At 39.2% G+C, this 24,679-nt stretch overlaps 2 protein-coding genes across 3 annotated transcripts in view; both read left to right on the forward strand.

Annotated features, from left to right (window-relative positions):
* The window catches only part of LOC150084747 (transmembrane protein 151B-like), a 73,477-nt gene extending 69,297 nt beyond the window's left edge, over window positions 1–4,180 (forward strand). For both annotated transcript variants that reach the window (XM_090375489.1, XM_090375490.1), the window contains exon 2: window positions 2,532–4,180. In XM_090375489.1, the coding sequence (XP_090231615.1) occupies window positions 2,532–4,019 (1,488 nt within the window). In that variant the 3' untranslated portion in view covers window positions 4,020–4,180. The remainder of the gene's footprint in view (window positions 1–2,531) is intronic.
* Window positions 4,181–13,670: 9,490 nt separating this feature from the next.
* Window positions 13,671–14,351, forward strand: LOC150084748 (zinc finger BED domain-containing protein 5-like). Its single transcript, XM_090376344.1, has one exon. It carries the CDS (start codon window positions 13,671–13,673, stop codon window positions 14,349–14,351), a length of 681 nt encoding a protein of 226 aa, XP_090232470.1.
* Window positions 14,352–24,679: the final 10,328 nt, after the last annotated feature.

Consider the following 24,679-nt stretch of genomic DNA (forward strand, 5'->3'; position numbering starts at 1 on the left):
AGAAAGGTTGTTTCCATGATTGTTCATGGTAAAAAGAGCACGCAATAATTTATGAAAATTAAAATCATGAAGTAGGTTAACTAACAATTGCCACACAATTCTGTGTTCAGTTGTCGAATAAGAACATCAGAAAATTATCCTATAGTGACACGAAACGGCAATGAACTACTGCCTGTTTATTTCAACTGCACTCAAAATGAGATGTACTACCAAGCCATTTCGTGTTACCATTTAGGTTATATAATTTTATTGAAAACAATAAACACACAAGAGTGATACCAACAAGAAAAATAGTTAATTACAATTAAAATAAATAAAAGATTACGAGCAGAGGCAGCTGTCGGCTACACTTAATTTCCTCTCCATTCTAAAAACTCAATGAACAGGGATCGAATGCAAAAATGTTTTGTTTTGTTATTTGTGATCTAGAAAAGGAGCAGCATATAAATATAATTCTATGAGAAATATTTTGATAGATGTGTACGCGAGAGCATATAAGATAGAGGACAGGGTATGTGAGAAAAGGTGGATGGAAAACATAAATCAACAAAAAAAAGAGAATAAAAACAGATGGCGCTGACCTGAATCCAATGCCCAGAACAAAGTGGCCACGATGCACGTATTAGTGCACGTGAGAGAGAGAGAGAGAGAGAGAGATTGATGGATAGAAACGGCATATTTAGCTGACCATTCTCTCTCTCTCTCTCTCTCTCTCTCTCTCTCTCTCTCTCTCTCTCTCTCTCTCTCTCTCTCTCTCTCTCTCTCTCCCCCCCAGAGAAGCTATCAACTTCTATTACCACCTAGTAAGTCACCAACACTTTACAACAGTCTCAAGATTACCTGTTTCCACTGGGCATGTCCCTCAAGGAACGTAAAGATAATTGCCGTCGTCAGTCACTCGTCCCCCTGGTGGCAGTGAGCAAATTAATTTCCAGTGCGAAAATGCAGTGAGAAATTGAAGGAGTCTGCTACCGGTTACGATAACTGCTCCCGTAGGTCCTAACAGACATTACAGCCGTAACTCTTCGTACGTCGTTCGGTAATAAGATATACCGAAAATCACTACCCGCCTATTTATGGAATAACCAGCAACACAGCTATCTTATCTAAAATAACTATTACACAGGAACTATCTTTAATTGCTACCAGTGAGATTAAACTGGGAAATGACCAATGGATGGACACATAGACACACGCTACTTTGTGGCGAATGAGTTTCAAAAGAGAGTTTGCAGACTCCATTATGATACTGAGCTGCTAACCACGTAGCATAATACTTTAATGAAATAAAACAACTGAACATCAGAGTAAGGCGGGATTCACTGAAATTATTCCTTTGGGACTACATCACTTTCCGTATTCTTTACAACACAAAAAAATATTTTAACTGTCAGCCGACCATCTAGAACACCATTTAAACCGAATTTCAGTAGAAAAGGCACTGGATTTCAAGAGAGCTGATAGACACTATTGGAATAAAGTTCTAAGCTATGTTTTTTTTTTTTTTTTTTTTTTTAATTAAAAGTACCAGTGAGGAAATACAGTAGGACCATCAATAAACACTAAACCATTACAGGGAGCCACGATATAAATCAAATGAGTTATCTTCGTCTATCGATAATCGTTTCTGGGCAAAGATCCATAATGGCTGCTTTCTTCAAGCAGGCAATAATTTCTACAATAAAGTATTTGGGGAAATGCCAAAGCATTCACACAGAAATATATTTAAAAGAAATTTGTGGATGTTACATAGACAAACCCCCATCACCTTTTTATCACTTTCATGTTATCCAAAACAGTTTCTTTTGCAATTCCCAACTCATATTTATAGGAGCATTTCAGAAGTAGGCATTAATGCGATTAAAATACATCTAAATATAATAAACTCTTTGCATCAACTTTTACCAAATAAAACGTTTCATTTATTTGCCTCCCCAAGAATTGCAGTGGCGTAAATTAAGCGATTTGAAATTCTGGCGATTTCTGCATTACTGTTTTTCAATACAATAAGCGTGGCTACCTATGCTGACTCCGTTGTTGAAGTTTGAAAGAATTAATTTACAGGAGCTGAAGATTAAATCCTTTGAAAGCTTCGCGCGTGCAAGAGTATACTGATAACAGCAAATATTCTCATCTCTTCTAATACCTTCAGTAGCAGGAAGAGATTAATTAATAAACTAGACAAGTGACGCACAACGTTTTCGCGATTGTATAGTTTTATGGTCGTATATTTTATTCAATCCCAACTCAACTTGTGATCTAACCATGGCATATTTATTTTATAAATGTTTATAATATTTACAAAGCCCAAGGTTGTGCGCGACTGGTCTACAGAATAAAGAAGCAAGAATTATTCATGCGAAGTAGTCTTTTAGCTTTCTAAATATTGCATACGAATGACTGAATCCATTCAGAAAGTTTCTTGCACTTTTATGATCATTCATTGCTTATTTTTTGCTTGATAGTAAAAAGTTGTTACCTGAACGTTTCTTCAAAGCAGTTTCTAATGCATTTTTGTTCTCTTTCTGCAGCAAAGACCTCAGCAGCAGACATTGTGCCAAAGTTTTCGCCGAGACGCCCACATCAAGTGTCTGGTGCTCACGTTACTCATCTTGGGTTGTCTTGCTGCACTCGCCTGGTGTCGCATGGCAGAGGTGACACGACTCGTAGTCAACTTCCAGAGCTTCCCGATCACTACTAGACGTCGCATGAGTCCGTGCGACGAAGGTTACGTGTACATTCCAATCGCTTTCATGGTAATGCTGTATCTGGTGTACCTGGTCGAATGCTGGCACTGCAGCACGCGACTCGAGCTCACGTATAAGGTGGATGCCACTGCCGTGTACGATCACATCCAGCATATGCACGATTCCCAGCCCATGATCTGGTGGAAGGCCATCTGCTACCATTACGTCCGTCGAACGCGGCAGGTAACCAGATACCGTAACGGCGATGCTTACACTACCACTCAGATATACTATGAGCGGATCAACTCTCACGCATCCGGTTCGTGTTTCGTCTATACCAGCTGTGGCGTGAAGGACATTTCTAAGAAGCTCGTAGATCTTGAGAAGCATCCTGCCACCAAAATCCGCTTCAGCAAGGGATTCGCCTTTGCCAACATAGAAGCAGCCAACGAGTTCGAAGAACAAAGGATGAGGTTTTTTCAGGATAACGAGCGTTTAGACGACTATATGGAGATGAGAGAAGGGCTGGACCTCGTTGGGGTAAACTTTCAGGAGTACATGGTGGCATTTGCTGATCCCGACCAGCTCCCGTGGTACGTATCGCACATGGTGTTCTGGCTATTTTCCTTCTTTCTCCTCTCGTGGCCGCTAAGGGTGGTCATCGAGTGCAAGACAGCCTACGTCCACTACCAGGTCACCAAACTGTTCGGAGTCAACTACCTCACCCCTTCGAGCAGTACTCTCGTCCCGGGTCGGCTGTCTCGCGGAAGCACTGTGGACAGTTCGGAGTTGGAACGCCACATTGCCAATGACTTTACCATCGCTCCCAGCTATTCGGAAGCCTTGCTGTTCGACTCGAATGGTAACATTCCTAATGCAATCTGTGTGACCGATTCCAACCTCAACGTGGCTTTGTCCCCAGTCACCGACAACTATGGGACCACGCAGGATATTTGGACAGGCAGGCGACATTCGAATATTCGGCACACTACAGACAACCTCAACAGACGTTTGTCGACCCAAAGAACAGGTCTTCCCGTGTCCATTAGTCGTTCGTCTCTTTCCAATGGCCATGTCGTGTATTATGTGTCTCCTTTAACGCCCTCTACTGGAAACTGCCTGAGGAGGACTTTCACGTGTCCAAGGTGTATCGCTATTTTTCAGGAAAATCCGCCCAGCTACGAAGATGCCCTCCTGGTCAGTCGTCCGCTATTCCTGCCACTCAGACGTTCGGTGACAGATCGTGACCTAGCCCGAAGCTTACCGTCCGATCAGAGAAGACCCAGCGTGGATCGCCTGCACTCCGTCGTGACCGTGGAGACATCGTTATGACACCCACTTAAACCTGGGAATAAGATTTTCCAAGTGCCGAGTTGATGGCTTTTGAGCTGCTACAGACTTGTGTTAGCAACACTTGCTTCGTCCCTTCTGTGGAGGGTAACTTATAAACGTATACAACTTCGCGAAGTATATTAACATGACGGTCACCTAGATGTAAGGCGTTTATATGACGAGAAATAAAGTAGATAAACTAGATTTAAAAACAAAAGACGTTGCTTACTTTTATTTTACTGAACATATCAGATTTTCAAAGTTTTCTCATAATTTCTGTATTTCTAACGAAAACTGCCAGATTAGAGGAAACAGACTATGTACTAATATTATGAGTTCTTGACTTGAATTTTCTTTGTCTTCATACATCTTATTTATATATATCAACACCTTTACATCCATATTTATATCTTTAATACCTCGAAGCTAGTCGGGTCAATTTCTGAAGCAAAAATCAGGTCTCGATTCGTATGTGATCATTCAAGTGTTATACATAATCGAATTCTTACACTTTATTGTCCAATGAATTCAAACATTCACTGGATAAAGTTCAGCAATTCAGGCATTCTAATTTGTACCTATATATGCGTGTCTTGTGCTCACATAGAGGTTCAATAGAAACCAGTTTCCCCCTATTTGGTATTCTTACGCTTCATTTGAACATCCTTTTTTCATTGAAAAATATATAAAATTCATAAATATCCTAAGTGGATTTAACTGCTCCGTTGTCGATTAAATTTATTGACTCATTTGATCCTAAGTATCAAGATGAAAGACTAAGGCTTTGTAAGAAAATTCTAATATGCTGTTAAGATGATGTACTGCCATGAAACACTGCAACAAATTTTACACTAATTTATGTAATAAATGCAATCGCAAACAGATCCTTACTTGACACTTAAAAGAGACTGAATAAGGTTAAAACCTCAGGCTGCTAAGAAATTTTAATAAAAGGAATCGTCCCCCCTGAATATTAATTAATTTACTGGAAAGAAAGGACAAAACATTTTTAAATTATGGGCCACCGTTTGGTGACTCATAACTCAAGCGCATTGTGTTTCTAAGTCGGTTTGCCTATTTCGCTTGGTTGGGGAAAAAAAACACTTTCTGGAAAGAAAAGCTCTGCTGCCCTTGCCCAAGACCAACTAACTTGCGTCACTGACGGAATGCGAATTCGATTCTTTGCCACACGGTTGTGGAAAGACTGATTACAATCATTTGGCTACCCACGAGGATAGTATTTCTAATCCGAAGCATAGCCAATTTTATTTGGTGATTGGGGACGTTTGGATCTAATTGCATCCTTTTGTTCTTGCATACCAATAAACTAAATATTTCTCGTGGTAAAGTGTATTTCATTAAATTTTTTAATTAAAATTTACACGTGTCGAATTTTAACTCGTCAGACTGTTTTTGCAATGGTGTCAATCGGTATTGGGGGAATAAAACTGTTACGATAAAAGGTTTAATGTCAAATATTTAACCTCATAAAATTTTAAATTTGCTCTAAATGGTGGTAGCACTGGCACATATGCAGCCCCTTTGTTAACAGCAGTGCAGTATTAAGCCCCTCTAATTTCCTTCCGTTTCTGAAGCCATTCGCGGATTTAAGGAATATGAAATGCATAAATTTTAATCTGAGACTAGCATTAAGAATGGATAATATTAGATGGAAAATTGCTTACTGACCTATATATATTAAGAATATTAATTATATTAAGAATATATAAGGATATTAATTTAAAATTGATGAAATATATGTGACCCATGTATGTGTTAACAAAGAATACTTTGTGCACTGTATTTTCTTGATTTTAGCTTTATCTAATTAGTGGTAAAAAGCCCATGTTTAATAATAAGTCAATACTGAAATCCATTTTGAATAGAATAAGTTCGGCAGTAGTATACATCCAAAATTACGTTTATTGGAAAAATTCTTATCTTTTCATTATTGTTTGGTGACTTGAGCCAACAAATGAAAGTCATGGAACAACGAATTATGAATCTTTTAGACTGCACAGACGATAGCACAATTTTTTTCTTAGATGAAATATGGAAACAAGATTTCGTACGAATGCTACATATTGACGTAATCAAACTCCGATCTGCTCCTATGACAACTGAAACATTGCTGACGTCGAATGAAATATTGATCAGAAATGAAAAATTTATTAAAATATCTGATAAGAGATCGTTTGTCGTACTTCTTAAATGTTTTCTCCAATTATAATATTACACTCTTTAGTACAATCCTCTGGTTTTCCGATTCCTCTCTGGTGCAAACACTTACGTCACCACACAACTAAAGATACTTTTAAAGTTTGGTAAAATTAGCACAACTGAGTTCCGCTGCAATTTAGAAATTAATCCAGTGAAACGAAAACTAGCGAAAAGAAACAGCAAGTAACTTCAATTTATGTTATTTTACCACTTAGCAATTAGAATCTTCTTCGTGCTCTCTGGGATATAATTAATCCATAGAAATTTTCCGGAGAAGTAGCAGTAAAAGCAAACAACAGCACATTAATAATGGGGGAAAAATCTCTCATTTGAATAACTTATGGTGGCTTGCGTGATTCTTATGCATATAGTCTGAGGACAAGTGGTTGAATTATACCTTTAGGGAAAATTCGATTTAATTTTTTCCCTATTTTAGTATGAGGTCCTGAAGATTATCATACACATTAAGGAGAGATTATAAATAGATGCTGCTGATGGAGTAAAAGCAGTGACGAAATTAAATATTCATAATATGCTCTTCAAGTGGAAGAGATCTCCGTTTCTCAAGGCTGGTAGACTACTTGATATTAAATTCTTGCCCACTTTGGCGGAATTATCATCGCGTGGTAATTGCATTACTTATAATGGGAACTTTGATGCATTAAAAAAAAATAAAGATAGCGGGAGCGCAGAAGGAACTCTAACAGATTCCTCTTCGGGTGATGTTAGTTTCGCTCCCTGCGTTTTATTGTTGCACATCTTGTAGTCCACATGCGAAAGTAAGGAGTGGGGAAGATCCAAATTTTCTAAAGAATTGATAGTTTAGGGTTTATCTAAGGAAAGGTCAGTTAGGGAGAGGAATTATTCCCACTAAATTCTGTTCCATGTAATAAGTTCAGCAGATAAAACTACCCATACGTTTGCAGCCTTTGCAATTTGAGTGTAATTTTCCTTATATCGATTCAACTGGGAAACAAAGCAATCCATGTGATCACAGTAATTTAGCACCTTTGAATACCGCAACTATGCAAATACCGTAAAATCCCTCTGGTTTTGACAATCGCCGTTGCACCACTAATAGGATTATACAGAGATTTGGCTTTACATTAAACATATTACCGAGAAACAGCCAGTTCGACAACTGAATAGGAAGTTCCCAGCTGCCATAATGACGCTAGCATCTACGTAATCCGGGTATGCACCGACCTGATAGTGGAATTTTCATTCATAGAGAAATATCGAGCCACTAAATTTTCCTGGAGGAATGGAAAACTTCTTGCGGACAGATTTAAACAAGCAAAACTTATATCAACCAAACTTTAAGGACAATTTCCAATGTTAGCGAATTTCGATTTTCATTATAGAAAGGAATGGCTTAAATAGTACTCCTTAATATACTTTGATGCTATAATTTTTATTTATATTCCAGGATTAAACATAGCACGAAATTCTTTCTTCGGACTTAAAATCATTCCATTTTCTCTAAAAAAAGCACCACTAATTCCAGTAAGGTAGTCGATGCGCAATATCGCCCCCTCTCCCCGACAGAAAGTATACAATGCAAGGTTTCTAAGATACCAAAAACCTACATTCCATCCAAGAATGTCCAATCTCAAATTCATACAAAATACCTGATGAAGCGGTATTTTCGTTTTTTTGACCAAATATGGATTCAGAGCGGACACTGAAATGAAAAAGTGGATCACCTTTTTGTGTGATATGCACGAAAAGTGATCCATTAACGACAGTTAAATGTTGCGAACTAGGAATTAATAATCCGCATCTAATACTTTCCTATGAACATACAATATGAAAGCGAAACTTTGTTGTAGACCTGATGGAGGAGATGGATATCCGCTCTGGATATCATAAATGGCATATTATTATTATTATTATTATTATTATTATTAATATCAATTTATTTCCGAAGAAATGTCCCTTTACAGCTATGCAGCTAGAGGACATGAGTTACATATAGAAATAAAACAAAATACAGACAAATGCATTGTGTACAGAGCCAGATACAATATACGGCCTTAAACAGCCTTAAAAACATTTTGTATATGGGTGAAGATACAAAAACATAAAGTTACAACAAATACAAAAACATAAATTTACAACAAATAAAAGTGCATACGGATACATCGGAGCGTGGATAGTGCGGCATCACAGAGAATCCACCTAGAGCATGACTAAGGCATACATGTCTGTAAGAATGGAAGATCTGTAGGTTCTGTCCTTGCAAAGTTTCTCAACGTCTATGGCTAATCTATTAAATATTTGGAAGGAGTTATGTGGAAACATGTTGTCCAGGGAGGACATGCTACGCAGCTTCGATCTGTATGGGGAGGTGTTGGACTGGCATCTTCTCCTGTCGGGCGGTCTGGCGATGATATCCCATATATCAGGTGAGCTCAGTTTTCCGGATAGAAGCTGAGAGAGGGTAAGAAGGTTCCTAGAGATGATGTGATACCTCCAAGGAAGCGTATTAAGATTGGTGACCAGAACAGATTTTGAGATTGTAGGTGTTAGCCCGGCAACCCTATTAAGCCATTTCAAGATCCAGAATTCCAGGGAGAGGAACCTGGCTTGGTACGATGAGGGTGCTGAGGACCATATAGTGGAGGCATATAAAGGAATTGGAAAAATGCAGCGAAGAATGTATTTGATGATAAGGTCCGGGTTATGGAAGTTGGAGATCTCTTGTTTTACTGCCCATAAAGTCGAATATGCTTTCGTTCGAGTGGCATTAAAGTGAGGCAAGAAGGTGAGGTCTTTGTCCCAGGTGACACCGAAATCCTTATGTTGGGTGACTTTTTTAACTGGAGAGTTCGCTATAATGATGTTCACATCGTTGGTATTTTTCTTCTTGGTGATACAGTTGAAGTTTTCTCTTTATTAATGGAGAGCCCAATCGCATGAAGGTAGTTTTCCAGTTCATGTAGCTGTCGGTTGTCACAGTAATAGACTGGAGAGATTGGGGGCATTTTGTGATTATGAAGAACTTAATATCATCTGAATAGGTGGTAAAATTAGTACGGTTTGATAGGAAGGGTTCTAAAGATGTGGCGAAGAGGGCGGCAGAAAGAACGCCCCCTTGGGGGAAGTAGGTAACAGCACAATCTATGCCATGCTGAAACGCTAAATCAAAAACATTTATTTCCTGTTATTTATTTTATTCTCCACCCCAAAAATAACTATCCACGATTTTCTATTACAGCGGACAGTATTTCGATCGAGGACTCTTTCGATTATTTTTATTTCTTTAAATTGTATAATGTATGTATTGTATGTATGTATGTATTTAACTGTCGAAGGGTGGCACCCGGACATACATCCATCTCCACCAATTTATCATATAACATATTCTCATAATGGCCTGTTAGTGTAAGTGTGTGTACACGTGTGTGTAATGTGTTATAAGTGAAACAGGCTACTCTGTCACCAGGTGATAGTCCATTGGGCAATTACCACCTGGTGCCCATCCCTGGCACGAGGAGCTATGCCTGGATCTATTAGCTCTGGCTGTGCATATTGCACCTAAATCCCGCACCCACCAGTAAGGGTGCAAGACTGGTGGGTGCCAGCAGTCCCGCTCCTGGGGTGCCCACACCCAAAAGCCAGCAAAAAAAAAAAAAAAAAAAAAATGCACCAACTAGGAGAATACATCTTACTAGTGAGTGCAACAATCCCGCCTCATGGTCATTCCACAAGGCCAGCCAAAAAAAAAAAAAAAAAATTTTTTTTTTTTTTTTTTTTTTTTCTTTCCTCTCCCCGCCTCCAAGACAGAATGCCTATCCATCCAGAGGAGGGGAAAAAAAAAAAAAAAAAAAAAAGGTCTTTAGTCAGTATTAGTAACAACATGTATACTCCTCCTTTTATTAAATGCCAACCTGCAAAACCGTTGAAATTCTACAAAATTCCTTTCATTAGACAGCCAAATTAATTCAGAACCCCTAATAAAATTAGGTACCAAATTAAATAAGTCTAATCTAAATTCATCATACAAATTGCATTCATATAAGATATGATCCCATGTTTCCAACCTTCCACAAACACAGTAAGGATCTTCCACTAAACTAAACTGATGCAACTTACTTTTTAAGGAACCATGCCCCGTAATCAAATATGAGCATTCCATACTTGGATAAAACCAGCGATGCAATTTGTTATTAAAATTAAATTCAACACTAGGTATAAATAAATAAGTTACTCTACCAGTACTACTGGAATCCCAACGGTCCTGCCATAATTTAATTAATTTCACCAAAATTTCTTTCTTCTGTTTGCTGACTGCAGAAGAAACTTCATTAGTAATCCCCAGAAATGTAATTTGTATTCCTTTTCTTATAAAATAACAAAAAGCTCTATACACAACTGTTAAATCCAAAGGCAATACCGCCGCAATCACCTGTAGAGCATTAGTCGAAACAGTCTTACAAACACGCAAAATAGTTAACAACATTATTCTTTGTATTGATAATAGTTTTTGTTTAAATTTTACATTGACAGTACGAACATACCAAATTGATGCAGCATACGACACAATCGGAATAAAAATAGCTTTATAATATAGATACAAAATGCGTTTACCTAATCCCCAATCTTTTCTGGTAACCCTAACTATAGAAGCAGTGTAATTTTTTATTTTCCTACTTAAATAATTCAAATGTTGGAAAAATAATAACTTGTCATCCAAGATAACCCCTAAATATTTTACCTGGGAAACAAGAGGAATTTGTTTACTGTTTACTAATAATCGAGGTGGTCTGTTGTAGTCTAATTTTCCTTTTAATAACATCATGACAGTTTTAGAAGATGAAATTTTTAGTTTATTTAATGTAGCCCAATCAGTCAAATCCTGAACAATAACCTCCATTCTACTTTCTAATACTGCTCTAGATCTTCCTGTCACGCACAAAACCAAATCATCAGCATAAGCCACCTTATAACAATTAGGGACTGTTCTACTTAACCACTGGTTTAAGACCAGATTCCATAAAATAGGACCCAACACAGATCCTTGTGGACAACCGCGATCAATAATTCTATTAAAAGTTAAATGTTGGGATCTTATAATAATCTGTCTATCCATTAAATAACTTTTAATAATTTGGTATAACAAATTGGGACAATTTAATTCTCTTAATGAAAAAAGCACACTTTGATACCATACAGTATCAAATGCTCCTTCAAAATCTATGAATAATGCTAACACATATTTCTCACCAGAATTTACACTAAAATTAATCAAATCGCGTAGGGCATCCTCTGTTGAACTATTTCTCTTAAAACCATATTGATATTTAAAATGAAGATTTTGTTCGTTGAACAATTTCTCTAGCCTTAACAACAATAATCTTTCCAATATTTTGCCCAAATTTGCTAACAAAGAAATGGGTCTATAACCCCTAGGATCAGTCAACAATTTGCCAGGTTTTTGTAATAATTTTAACAGAGCAATTTTCCAAAATCCTGGAAAAACTCCTTTCAATAAACACTTATTATACATATTAACCATTATTTCTGGACACAAGTCAACAAACTTTTTAACACAATTATTTTCAATCAAGTCTAAACCTGGTGTTTTATTATCCCCAACCTTAGAACATACAAATTTCACTTCATCAATATTAAACAATTCCATCTCAGATGATCCAGTGTATTGTTCATTCCCCTGTCTAATTTGTTGCTGCTGTACACTATCTTCCCCACAATTGTCATTCAAAAATAAAGTGCTAGTAATAGTAGCAATTGTAGAATACCAATCAGTAGACTCAGTATCATTTGAATACACAGTATTAATTAAATTATTAACATTCAACTTGTTTCTAGTTAACTTAAACAACAATCCCCATGGCTCACTATTTCCAGTAGTACAAACCAATTCTTTCCATGCATTAAATTTGTGTTCAGAGATTGCCTTATGGTATTCTCTCCTCTTAATTTTATACATTTCTTTATACCTTAGTGCTTCATTATTACTTCTACTCCTAACCCTCTGAAAAAGCTTCCTCATTCTAAACACTTCCCTCCTTAATTCTGATAGCTCCAAAGACCACCAAGGTACTTTATGACCTCTCTGTTTTCTTCTCTTAGCAGCCAAATTTAAAGCATTAAAAATAGAGGATTGAACAAAAAATGCATATTCAGAAGCAGTTAATGAATTTAAATTTTCCCTAGTATAAATTGAAAAACTATCCAACACAGCACCTTTAAATTTATCCCACTTAATATTTTTATAATTAAATCTCAAAGTATCATCTGTTGACATATCTGTATTGCTAATTTCAGATAAATTTATAATTATTACAATAGCTCTGTGATCACTGTTAGTCATATTTGTAACAACATCCCAAGAACTGACTCTTCTATTTAATTGATTATTTACTAAGGTGATATCAATATTGGAAACACCATGAATGTTATCAAAAGTATATGGTTTAAAAGGTTCATTCAAAACACTTAAATTATGACATAAAATGAATTCCTCTAATTGAACACCTCTATAATCAACCATATCACTATACCACAAATGTGATTTTGCATTAGCATCCATTGCTAATATAAGATTACTAGAAGCTACAAAATTCATTACATTTTCTAAGTATTGCACTGAAATATCAATATTAAATGAAGGTGGACAGTATAGAGATACTAAATAAAATGATATCACATTAGTTGAAACATGAATACAAGTAGCATGTTCAGAGCAAAGACTAGATATAACAGTGATATTAAAACTCTTATTAAAAACTACAATAGCAGTTTTAGGTTTAACTACAGTAGTGTGTATAACATGAGCAGTTATTGGAAATCCAGTGACCTTACAAGAGTTTGCAAATGTACCTACATAAGGTTCCAGAAGACACAGAATATCATAACCTCCTTCAATCATACCAACTTTAATTTCATCCATGACATTTGTCATGGATGAAATTCATGACAAGATGATTCATGTTGATTCATGTCAAGATGATTGTTGTTGATTCATGTCAAGATGATTCATGACAAGAAATTCATGATGAAATTCATGACATGCTGAAACGCTAAATCAAAAACATTTATTTCCTGTTATTTATTTTATTCTCCACCCCAAAAATAACTATCCACGATTTTCTATTACAGCGGACAGTATTTCGATCGAGGACTCTTTCGATTATTTTTATTTCTTTAAATTGTATAAGGATGCGAATGTCATATCCATGACACTCGCATCCCTTATACAATAGTTTCTCAAACTATGCTCCGCCATAGTTCTCTGGAGCTCCGCGAGGAAATTTTAGAACGTTAATATTTTTTTCTAAAACTATAAAATTGAATCAGAATACGCTGTGCATAAAAGTAAAAAGTAAATTTGGCCTTTTCTGAGTGACCTTGGACTGTCAATGTGCGTGTTAAACAAATTAATAATTAGTTGTCACCCTTATAATGGATAAGTGGCGGAATATCAGTAATAAATCTGATACGAGTAAAAATCTTCCCAGGCCTTGGCCTAATACGAATTTATCGGCGTTATCGTCGTGTGCAAGAACTTCAACGCAGGATGGCGCAAGAAGTACCGAAACAAGCAGGAAAAGGAAGTATAATGAAAGTTTTATTGAATATCGTTTTACATGGACAGGTAATGAAAATGAACCTAGTGGGTTGTGTATTGGATGTGGAACAGTGTTGACTAACAACAGTTTGCATCCAGAAAATTTAAAACGGCATCTAGAAACCAAATACTCCCAATTTAAAAATCGAACTTCCGAGTATTTCAAAAGAAAGTGTTTGCAATTAAATGAAAGGAAAGCTACATTTCGTTCGTTTGTCCATCAGGACAACAAAGGTGCTCTTATTGCTTCATACTGTGTTAGTTACCACATTGCAAGAGCAGGTGAAGCTCATACAATTGCAGATTTGATAAAACAATGCGCAAAAGATTTGGTAGAGTGTACAATTGATGAGAAATTTCTTAAAAACATTAACTCTGTGCCCGTTTCTGACAACTCCGATTCTCGACGAATCAAGGATAGGTCAGAAAATTGCTTAACGGAGTTAATAAGACAAGTAAAAGCGAGTCCAACGTTTTCGCTTCAGATGGATGAATCAACAGATGTCGCAGGTTAATAATAAATTATTGCTTATAAACAAATTAACGATTTCTTATTAAGAAAAATATATCTCTTGTATAAGAAGATTTATTATACAAGTATATCTCAGTTAACTAATACTTTTGGATTACGTGGCCATTACATGCAAAATGTTTGAGAGCAGTATTTCTGTATTTATTTATTGACCGATTCTCATAAACTAAAACCTTGCGGGGGTTAGGAATTTGTAGTTAAATCTCTGTATAAGAGTCAGTCAATAAAATACATATAGAAACACTTCCAGACAATTATATTATACTCCTGGTGATGATAATAAATGGTTTTGGTTTTTATGGATCAAGGGCGACTAAGGCCGTGATGCGCCAAGTCCAGATGATAATAAATAAAACAGCAAACAAATTAAATTACAAATATAAGAGCTTGCTTATATTTGTTTCCCTTCACTTCTCAAATATAAAACAAATTATTAAACTTAGATGTTCGCAAAACTTACAGTGAGAAAAAAAAAAATGCTTAGTAACAATCAAGCTTGAGTAACGTGGTCTTATTTTAAGCTACTAAATTTACCTTCTTCACAGAATAACTACTAATTAATTTTTAATAATTTCTACTTATAACTGTAATTATCTACTAGAATGAGCACCACCTGATGGAAGCGGCGCCTCGAACACATACTTAGGACCAAATAGTCATTCTTTCTGGGCAAGTTCAACCTTAATATTTTCGAGTGCATCCACAGTAGAGCGCCCTTTCCGGAATGCATGTTGGCTCGGTGATGGAGTCCAGCTTCCTGATAGCGTGTTTCTATTTTCTGGTGAAGAAGTCGCTCGAGTAGTTTACTCAACATTGACAGCATGGCAGTGGGCCGGTAGGACCCAGGGAGGGCTTGATCGGATTTTTTGGTATGAGTCGGACATTGGCAGTTTTCCAATAAGAGGGGAAGGTGCCCTCTGGGAGGCATTTTTGAAGAGATCAAGGATTAATGTGGTATGATTTCAACACATTTTGACTAATTTGGGTTCAGTTTGATCTTCACCTGTGTTTTCTTGTTGCTCATTTTGGATGCTACAGTGTTAAGGTCCTCCAGGGTAAAGCGATCTCTATGGTTGACGTTTGGTAAGTTTCATTCTCTTCATAGAGTTTTAGCTGTTCCAGTGTATGGGGATCAAACGGTGGAAGAAAGACAGTGTCCAGGATATTATTGTTCGACTCTTTTCGCGTTCTTGTACAGGATCCTTGTGGCAGTTTAGTGGAGGGGACCACTTCTCCCCTGGGGAGTTTGTTGGTGGTGACTTTGTACACCACTCCCCAAGGATCACTGTTTCCTTTCGTGAAGACGAGTTTCCCAGGAGCGCCTTTTGCGGAGCTTGATTTTGGCTGTGTTACTCATTCCTGACCTCAAGGTAGAGCTGTCTCAGGACATGAACCTTCGAGCACGCTGAAAACGTTTGCGGCTGATATTAACATGGTGCTTTAGTACTTGCAGTTCAGATGACCACCAGAAGACAGCTTTATTCCCAAATGGTAAAGTGTGTTTAGAGTCAAACAGCACCAGGGGTTCCCCCCCCCATCTCCGCGTTGTTTTAATTGTTGGTGAACCAGTTTACTAGGAAATGCAGTTGTTGTTGTTGTTTTTGGTTTTTAGGAGCATTAGCAACTAAGGCCATATTGCTCCAGTATATGCGGTGGTCATTCCTTAACCTTTCCGCATCCTCCGTATTTGGTGGTGACGGGCTCGAAGAAATGCCAGAGATTTAAAAGTGTATGGATATTGTATATGTGTGTAGTGTCATGTACAGTTGTTCATCTGGTCGTTTAGCCGCTGGACCCCTGCTGAGGCCCAACGTTGCCCCACTTTCGCCCCGTGGAGGCAGACCAGGATTTACTCTGGCAGGTCCTGCCGTTTAATTTCCTGAAATTTCAGCGGCTAGGACCTAAAAAAAAAACTGTATGGGCGAAAAAGGTATTCCCAAAATGGTGTGGAAGGAAGGATCCTAACCATTATACTAAATATGAGAGAACCTAATAACTACACAGATGTAGGAGCGGTCAACCAGGTCGCTGCCGACGCCAACAACAAATTTGGGTCATCGACTAATAGTCATGGTATAAGTGATTCAGAATTAATCTTGCATCACTTTAATCATGAAGAATTGCTATCTTACTCATTCTGTACGGAACAATAAGTATGTTGTTGTTCTCTCTCTCTCTCTCTCTCTCTCTCTCTCTCTCTCTCTCTCTCTCCAAATAATAAGTTCATTAATGACGCAAAGTAATCATAAAACATTTCTGTAGTCAACTTGAAAAACAAAATTCTAGGAAAAATATAACAGAAAATTTTCGGAATTCCATAAAAATCGCACAAAAGCATTGCAGGAATTTATGTACACGCCAGCAAAACGAAAGCCATTCAAAGTTTAATAAATCACGGAATGTCTGAAAACTAAAAAAAATGATTCCGAAATCAGATTATATATTGTTTGACGATTGACATAGTGTAGTTTTATACATTGGAAGGAAAACTCCGCTTATAGAGACAGAAGCAGCAACTGCAGGGGATCTTATAAAAAACATGCAAGTCACGTTAATTTTTAACGTGACTTTAAATATTTAATTTTTAAATATTTAATCAGATTATACACCGATGAGCCAAAACATTATTACCACCTACCTAATATGATGTTGGTCCCCCACGTGCAGCCAAAACAACTCGTACTGGGCGAGGCTTGGACGCCACAAGATTTCTAAATGTGTCTTGTGGTATCTGGTACCAACACGTAACCAGCAGATCCTTTAACTCCTGAAAGTTCCGTGGTTAAGACGCCGCAGATCCGAGTTGTTGTTCCAACACAAACCGCAGATGCTCGATGGGATTGGTGTCTCTGGAATTTGGACGCCAGGGCAATACCTGTAAGTCTTCCTCATGTTCCGCGAACCAGTCTCGAACAATCCGGGCGGTGTGGCATGGCGCATTATCCTGCTGAAAGACGGCACCGCCAAAGAGGAAGACCGTTGCCATGTAAGGGAGTAGCTGGTCAGCAAGGATGTTTAAGTACAAGTACAAAGTGTGTTGAGGGTCAAACAGCACTAGGAATTTCTCCCATCTCCGCGAATGTTTGCTGTATCGAGAGACAGTACTCTGTCAAGACCAGAGATTTAAAAGTGTGTGGATCATGTGTTGTTCCCATTGTATTTCTGGTCCCGACGTTGTCCGTACTATGCCAACGAGGAAGCTGGCCAGGTGTACCTTATGATTTTTTATACTCTGGCGGTGTCCCGACGCCTAATTTCCTGTGATTTCAGCGGCTGGATCCTTAAAAAAAAAAATTTTTTTTTAATGATAATGGCGATGGTATTATTCCAAGATCGCTATTAATAAACAGTATGTATGTGGGGTTTGTTCGCTGAAATGACCACGGGGTTTTACGCTAAGATGACAAGTTTTGGAGCCTAATGGGGCGGGCAATAATTTTGGTATTAATTTAAATTTGGATGTGTGGGGCTTTCGCCGTGTATAGTCAAGAGAAGAGTAAAGAGACTGAAGGCTGGGGGAAGAAAGATAAGGGGCCGATAGGGCAGATGGCCCATGCAGTCAGTGGGGCATGCCCAGGGAAAGAAGGGGTGGCAGGAGGAGGAGAAAACAGCGAGCAGTCTCCCCCTGCCAAGGAATAGGAGTGAAAGCAGGCTGATCAAGGTTACCAGGCCAGATCGCCATATGGCTAGATGGCAGCAATGTGCTGCAGTCATTTCTCTGAGTCCTTGCATGGGGATCTTGTTGTCTTGATCAGGTTGTCAAAGTTGTCACAGTGTGATGATTTTTTTTTTTATTATTTTTTTTATTTGGTCACGTAGAGGTCAGGTACAGTTATCTTATGGATGTCATGTTCATGTGTTAGATGAGATTGTCACGTCAGGTGGATACAGCTGTGGGTCGTCATAGAGATTCATCATAGCTGAATTGCAGATTCGGCTATGATGTTTAATTCCATGGTTCTTTCACCCTGGTCATGTCCAGTTCATCATCTGGGTAGGTTTCCGTTGTGTAGACTTTCTGCTGGTCTGCACGGCATGGTTGTTTACAGCAGTAGCTGAGGGAGTGTATTTCTTGTGAAGAGGTCCTGGGTCAGCTGCCCGAACGCCTTGTATGTGTCGACTTCAGTTATGGCGAGGTCTTCTTGATTACGGAGGTTAAGCTGTGTTCTAGGGATGAACCTGCAATAGAGATCCTCACATAGTGGGCAACTGTACATTAGGTGCTCCCACGTTTCACGTTTACCACAGATGCAAAACGGCATATCACTCAGTACAAATCCTTGTAGTTTGTCTCTGATGGCGCCGTGCCCCATCAGCAGGTAGGTGGTGTAGAGTCCCGGTGAGAGCCACGGTGGATAATCCGGATATACAGCCGTATGTTGGATAGAAATTTCCTAGCTACTGCACCTTTGCTGGAGGTCTCCCAGCGGGCCTGCCAAGTTTCTTGGAGGTAAGCAGAGACTGTTCCTTTCTACTTCGGGAACATTTGACAGATCTATGGTGTAGTCGAGGCATGTTGCCGTTCTGCCTTTGGTCAGTTGATAGAGTAGCCCATGCTTAATAATCTCCAGGTCCAGAGGGAGCGATACCGTTAGGGACTGGAGTGCGTGGGTATTTACAGTGTTATATGCTCTCGAGATGGTTATGAATATGTGTCGCTGCGTAGTTTCCAGTTCATTGCAGTGGTGGCCTTGCGATGCCATATTCCAGCAGCATATGTAATCGCTGGCAGGGAAATAGCTTTTTTTTGGAGGCTGAGGGTTTTTGTCCGCAAACCCCATTTCTTGCGTGTGATTCGCGCCAAAAGCGCGGAGTATCCTCTAATTTTCTTCCATAAGTGCACTATATGTGGTGTAAAACTCAGATTCTTGTCTAGTTATGACTCCAAAGTGCTTTAATTCGGTGGTAAGCTTGTGTTATCTTGTATCTTGATTTGAGGGGGTCGTCTGATATCTAGGGTTCCTTTTAACAATACAGATCTTGTCTTCGAGGATGAGATCTTCAAGTTACTGCTGCTAGCCCAGTCCTCTAGCGTTTCTATTGCTCTGTTGGCGGTGTTCTCCAGTTGCGCCCTAGACACGCCCAAGCAGAATCAGAACCAAATCATCCGCATAGGCAATGGGGACGACGTCGCCCAGTTCCAGGCTCAAAAAGCCGTCTAAAAACCAGGTTTCATAGGCTTGGACGCAGAATTGAGTCCTGTGGCATCCTCTGAATACTTCTGTATTTCTGAACTGAGGTAGTTGCAGCATCAGTAATATTTTCCAAGACATCGAGGGTTGAGCATCCCTTCTTAAATCCATATTGTTGGGGTGACTGCAGGCCGGCTGTAGTGTAGTGGATTCCTATTCTGTTTCTTAATAGCTGTTCAAAGAGCTTGCTCAGGACTGATAAGAGTGCTATAGGTCTGTACGACCCCGGAAGGTCCAGCCGTTTGTTGGGAATTTTGGGGATGAGTTTGCAGTTTTCCAGGCCTGGGGGAACAGGCTTTCTTTGAGGCACTGGTTGAATAAGTTAAGAAGCACCTCTGGAATGGTTTGGATGGCTTTCTTGACAATCTCTGGCTCCAAAAGATAAGAGCCAGGAGACTTCTTGTTTCTAATCCTCATGGCAGCTGTTTCCAGTTCAAGTTTGGTGAAAGGTTCTTCTGTTACAATCGTGCAGTAGGTTTCATTGTCCGCACAGATCTGCTCTGGGGTAGGGGGGGCAAGATGGTCTTGAAACATGGTATCCATGATGTTAGTAATTGTTTCCTGCCAGGTCTGGGTGTAAGTACCCTGCCGTGTCCTCGTCGCTGGCATGGCTTCACCCCTGGAGAGTTTGTTTGTGGTTACTCTGCATACCACACCCCAGGGGGTTATAATTCCCAGTTCCCAATTGCGCATCTTACGCTTCCGTATGGTTGCAGTGAACAGGTTCCTTGTGTCCCGGAAGTTTTGTCTTTATGCCTCCACTTCCGCTGCTGGCCGGGAGTGCCTTGCCTGCTGGAGGAGTTTTTCTCCTGTGCACCTCCTGCCTAAGCCTCTGTAGCTCTGGAGACCATCAGGGTACAGCCCCTGGAGTTTCAGGTTTTTTTTTTTTTTTTTTTTTTTTTTTTTTAGGTAGGTGGTTTTTTAGCTGGGTCTAATCATCCATATGCCCATCAGAGTGCCGGGTACATGGATGATTGGACCCAGGGTATCCCAGAAGAACATCGCCCAAAGCATGACACCGATGCCCCGCCACCGACTTGTTTTCGTCCCACGGTGCATCCAGGCGCCATCGCTTCCCCAAGTAAACGATGCACCGCACCCCACCGTCCATATGGTGCAACAGGAAACATGATTCATCGGACCAGGTAACCGTCTTCCAATCACTCAAGGTCCAGTTCCGATGCTCGCGTATCCATTGTAGGCTCTGTTTCCGGTGAACCATGGTTAGCATGGGCACTCGGAGCGGCCTGCGGCTACGCAGCCCCATTTCCAGCAGGGTTCGATGTACTGTGTATTGTGACACATTACTCCCGTCACCAGCATTCCAATTACCAGCGAGTTGCGCCAATTTGCCTTTCTGTTGCCACGTACCGTCCGCAATAGTCTTGGCTCATCTCGAGCATCGATGAGCCGTGGTCATCCAAAACCTCGTCGGCGATTCGTGGGTTCCCCCCTTCTCGGACCACTTTTAGTAGGTACTAACCACGGCTGGTCGTGAGCATGCCACCAGCCGTGCAGTTTCGGATATGCTCTGACCCAGTCGTCTGGCCATTACAATTTGGCCATTGTCAAACTCGCTTAAGTCCGCTGCCTTTCCCAAGAGAAGAACAAGAGTAACATTGATTAACGGAGCTCAGTATCAGGTGTTTTTTATAGCATGTCCCGACACGCGCGTAGTTCCCATGCAGTTGCTTCAATTTACATAACGACTTAATGCAACGACAGAATAATACTAAGATCAGACCATCGATGAAATAGATTTGCATAGCGGTGGTCATTATGCAGCGAAAAATAATAAAACAGAAAGCCTAGTACTCGCATGGCCAAACCACACCGCTGACAAAACAATAGTTGAACTGAAAAATAGAAACAAAAACGCAGCGTTAGCACTTCGTCACGATACCCCCATGTAAATATAATCCAATGGTCCTCTGTCGAGATTGGGCATAATGGTCAGTCTATTTTATTTTATTTCGTTTTATTAATTATTATTTCAATTTATTTGGTCATGTAATGTTTTTAGCCAACGTTTCCACCTTAGTGAGATTCACTAAGGTGGAAACGTTCGGAAACGGGTGCATCAAGGGGACGCCGCTAAATTTCTTTTAATTGGCTTAATTTTCTAAATTATTTTAGGAACGTTGCTTCAATACTACCCTCTTCTTTATCGCCCTATATATTTTTCTGTTATTGTTATGTTATTTTATTTGGCTAAGTTCTTTTTCACTCTACTGGCAAATATCCTATTTTAATTTAGGTTTTATATATATATATATATTTTAATTAATATGATAAATAAAAGTAAAGATGGCAGTTCGAAACTCCGGAAAGCTTAAAAAATTACATGAAAACGTTAAAAGAAAGTTACGATAGCCTACATCAGATAAAGGCGGGAAAAATTTACTAAACACAGAACTCCGAAAGGGAATAAAATATGAAATATTAATAAATAATGAGGTCACTAGTCATCTATTTTTTCGTTAGTAGCTGTTTTATTTGTTTTGTTTGCAGCTATCGTATTGACCTCATGTAGTTTCGCTTCGCCATTTTCAGGTATAATATTTTTAATCTTCTACTTTTTATAATATTCACCCTTTTCTCTTAATTATATTTTCATTATAATACTGCGTAGGGACTACCTTGTCCATACTTTGTAAGAGATACCTTTTCGTTTTTTTTTTTTTTTACATTTTTATATTTGTTTATTTACATTTATAAATTTTCTCTTGCATAACTATGGGCAAGTATGGTAACGCAGTCCGTTGATGCTATGTCAGGTGCAGTCCCCCGATGAAATACCTGATTTAGCATCAATATTTATTTTGCTGACATCAGATTTCATTATTTATTAATATTTCATATTTTATTCCCCGTTTCGGAGTTCTGTGTTTAGTAAATTTTTCCCGCCTTTATCTGATGTAGGCTATCGTAACTTTCTTTTAACGTTTTCATGTAATTTTTTAAGCTTTCCGGAGTTTCGAACTGCTATCTTTACTTTTATTTATCATATTAATTAAAATATACATATATTTACATTTGCATCCATTGCTGCTGCTTTGCGCGCTTCGGTGCATTTACCATATCCAGTTTATTTAACTCTCTGATGTTTTCTGTTTTTACTCTTTAATACAATCTTTTATATATTATATTATATATATATCAACAATAGGGATAAATATATAGTTATATAAAACTTAAAAGTCATAATAAGTACATACAGGTGCTGAATTATACTTATTCAGCACCTGTATGTACTTATTATGCCTTTACTATAATAACAAGGTTATAGACTTATGAAATATAATCCCAGAAATCGTGGGATACCTACCTAGTAACGGGTAGGCTCATCTTTCACGCAGTTACACGGCGAGGCATTGAGTCCACTAGTTCACGAAAGCATTCCACAGGTATTTCCATCCATGCTTGCTGCACTGCTGTCCATAATTTCGTTCACATTGCTGGGTGGAGGACCCAAAGCTCGAACATACCTTTCCACAGCATCCCAAACATGCTCTCCAGGGTTCATGTCCAGTGAACACGGAGGCCATTCCATGGTGGTAAAATCTGCGGAATGGTCTCCGAACCATGTTCTAGTCACCACGGCTCTGTGGGGGGGGGGGGGGAGCATTTTCCTGCTGGAAGAGTTCATTGCCCTGTGGGTGCACTATGACGATAAAGGGATGCAGATGATTTGGAAGGATGGACACGTAACCTGGACCGTTCAGAGATGCGTCTAGACGTATCAGAGGTCCCAACGTGTGTCAGTTGAACACACCCCAGACCATTACCGACCGTCCACCTGCCTGAACAGTTCCATGTTGACATGGTGGGTGCATAGCTTCGTTCGGTTTCCGCCAGATACGCACCCTCCCGTCGGTGCTAAATAACTAGAAACGGGACTCATCGGATCAGGAGACCTGTCTCCAATTATCCAAGGTCCAGTGCCGATGTTCTTTCGCCCAGTTGATGGGTAGAGTCTTGTTTCGTAGCGTTAGCAATGTGACTCTGGTGGGTCGGTGTCCCACATAACCCATTACGGCTAATGATCGCCTGATATGGTCTTCGTGGAGATGTTTCTGGCACCCCCCTCGTTGAAGTCGTCGGTGATTTGTGCCACTCTCGCTCTTCGGTTGGCCGAAACAATGCGAGACAGACGTCGACGGCCACGTTCATCCACCACCTTTCTATGCCCATAGCACGTCCACGATGAGATGTTATTCAGGAAATGGCGTATTCCCGATACACTCTTGATACTGTCGAACGGGGATAGTGCAATTTCTGTACCACTTCCGCGATAGAGCGACCCATGCTTCGGGCACCTATTATCATCCCTCTTTCAAAGTCGGTTATCTCACGACGTTCATCCATACTGACATAGGATTACCGTCTACGTGAATGCAGTGTACTTATACACCTACCAAACGGTGGGTTCGTCCACTAGCGAGGGACCAGGTATCCCATGAATTTTGTCTTTTCAGTATATATATATATATATATACACACACACACACACACACACACGTATGTATAAAGATATATTACTTGATACCCCTTCTGAACGTTTCGCGGACCGTCTGGAACTGTTATAGGGATCCCAGTTTTGGAAACGCTGCACTAGATAATCCAGTTGTCTCCTAGAGCGTGACAAATAGGTTCAGCCTGCTACATATCTAGCGACTGGGATGAGAAAACTGCTTTAAATATGTTCCCTCAAAATATACGAAGTATTGGACCTGGCTATGTTGTTGGTCGATATCAAAAGACAGAACTAATACCGCGTGATTGAAGAACGGCAGGGAAGTGAACGTAGGTTTCCTATAGACCAAATAGTTTCTGTCACTTAGTCACTCCATTAAGCAAAGTTGATGAGAATCATCCACCTCCAGTTAACTGCAAAAATTAAAGAAACAGTCACCTTATAATTATAATTTAAATCATTTATTCTACTCATCTGCACCTTTTCTTCCAATTCTGTTCCATCAAATCGGCTACAAATTTCGGGAAGTTTTTTTTTTACTGTCGGTGGTTCAATCAGGATAATACTTTACAAAGTACTGCTGACACTTAATATGAAAACAGCATTTTATAACTTTATGAAAATCATAAAAAAGCACCATCT

This window comes from Mastigoproctus giganteus, chromosome 6 (genome assembly GCF_048544385.1).
Source record: "Mastigoproctus giganteus isolate SK-2022 chromosome 6, ASM4854438v1, whole genome shotgun sequence".
Classification (NCBI taxonomy): Eukaryota; Metazoa; Arthropoda; class Arachnida; order Uropygi; family Thelyphonidae; genus Mastigoproctus; species Mastigoproctus giganteus.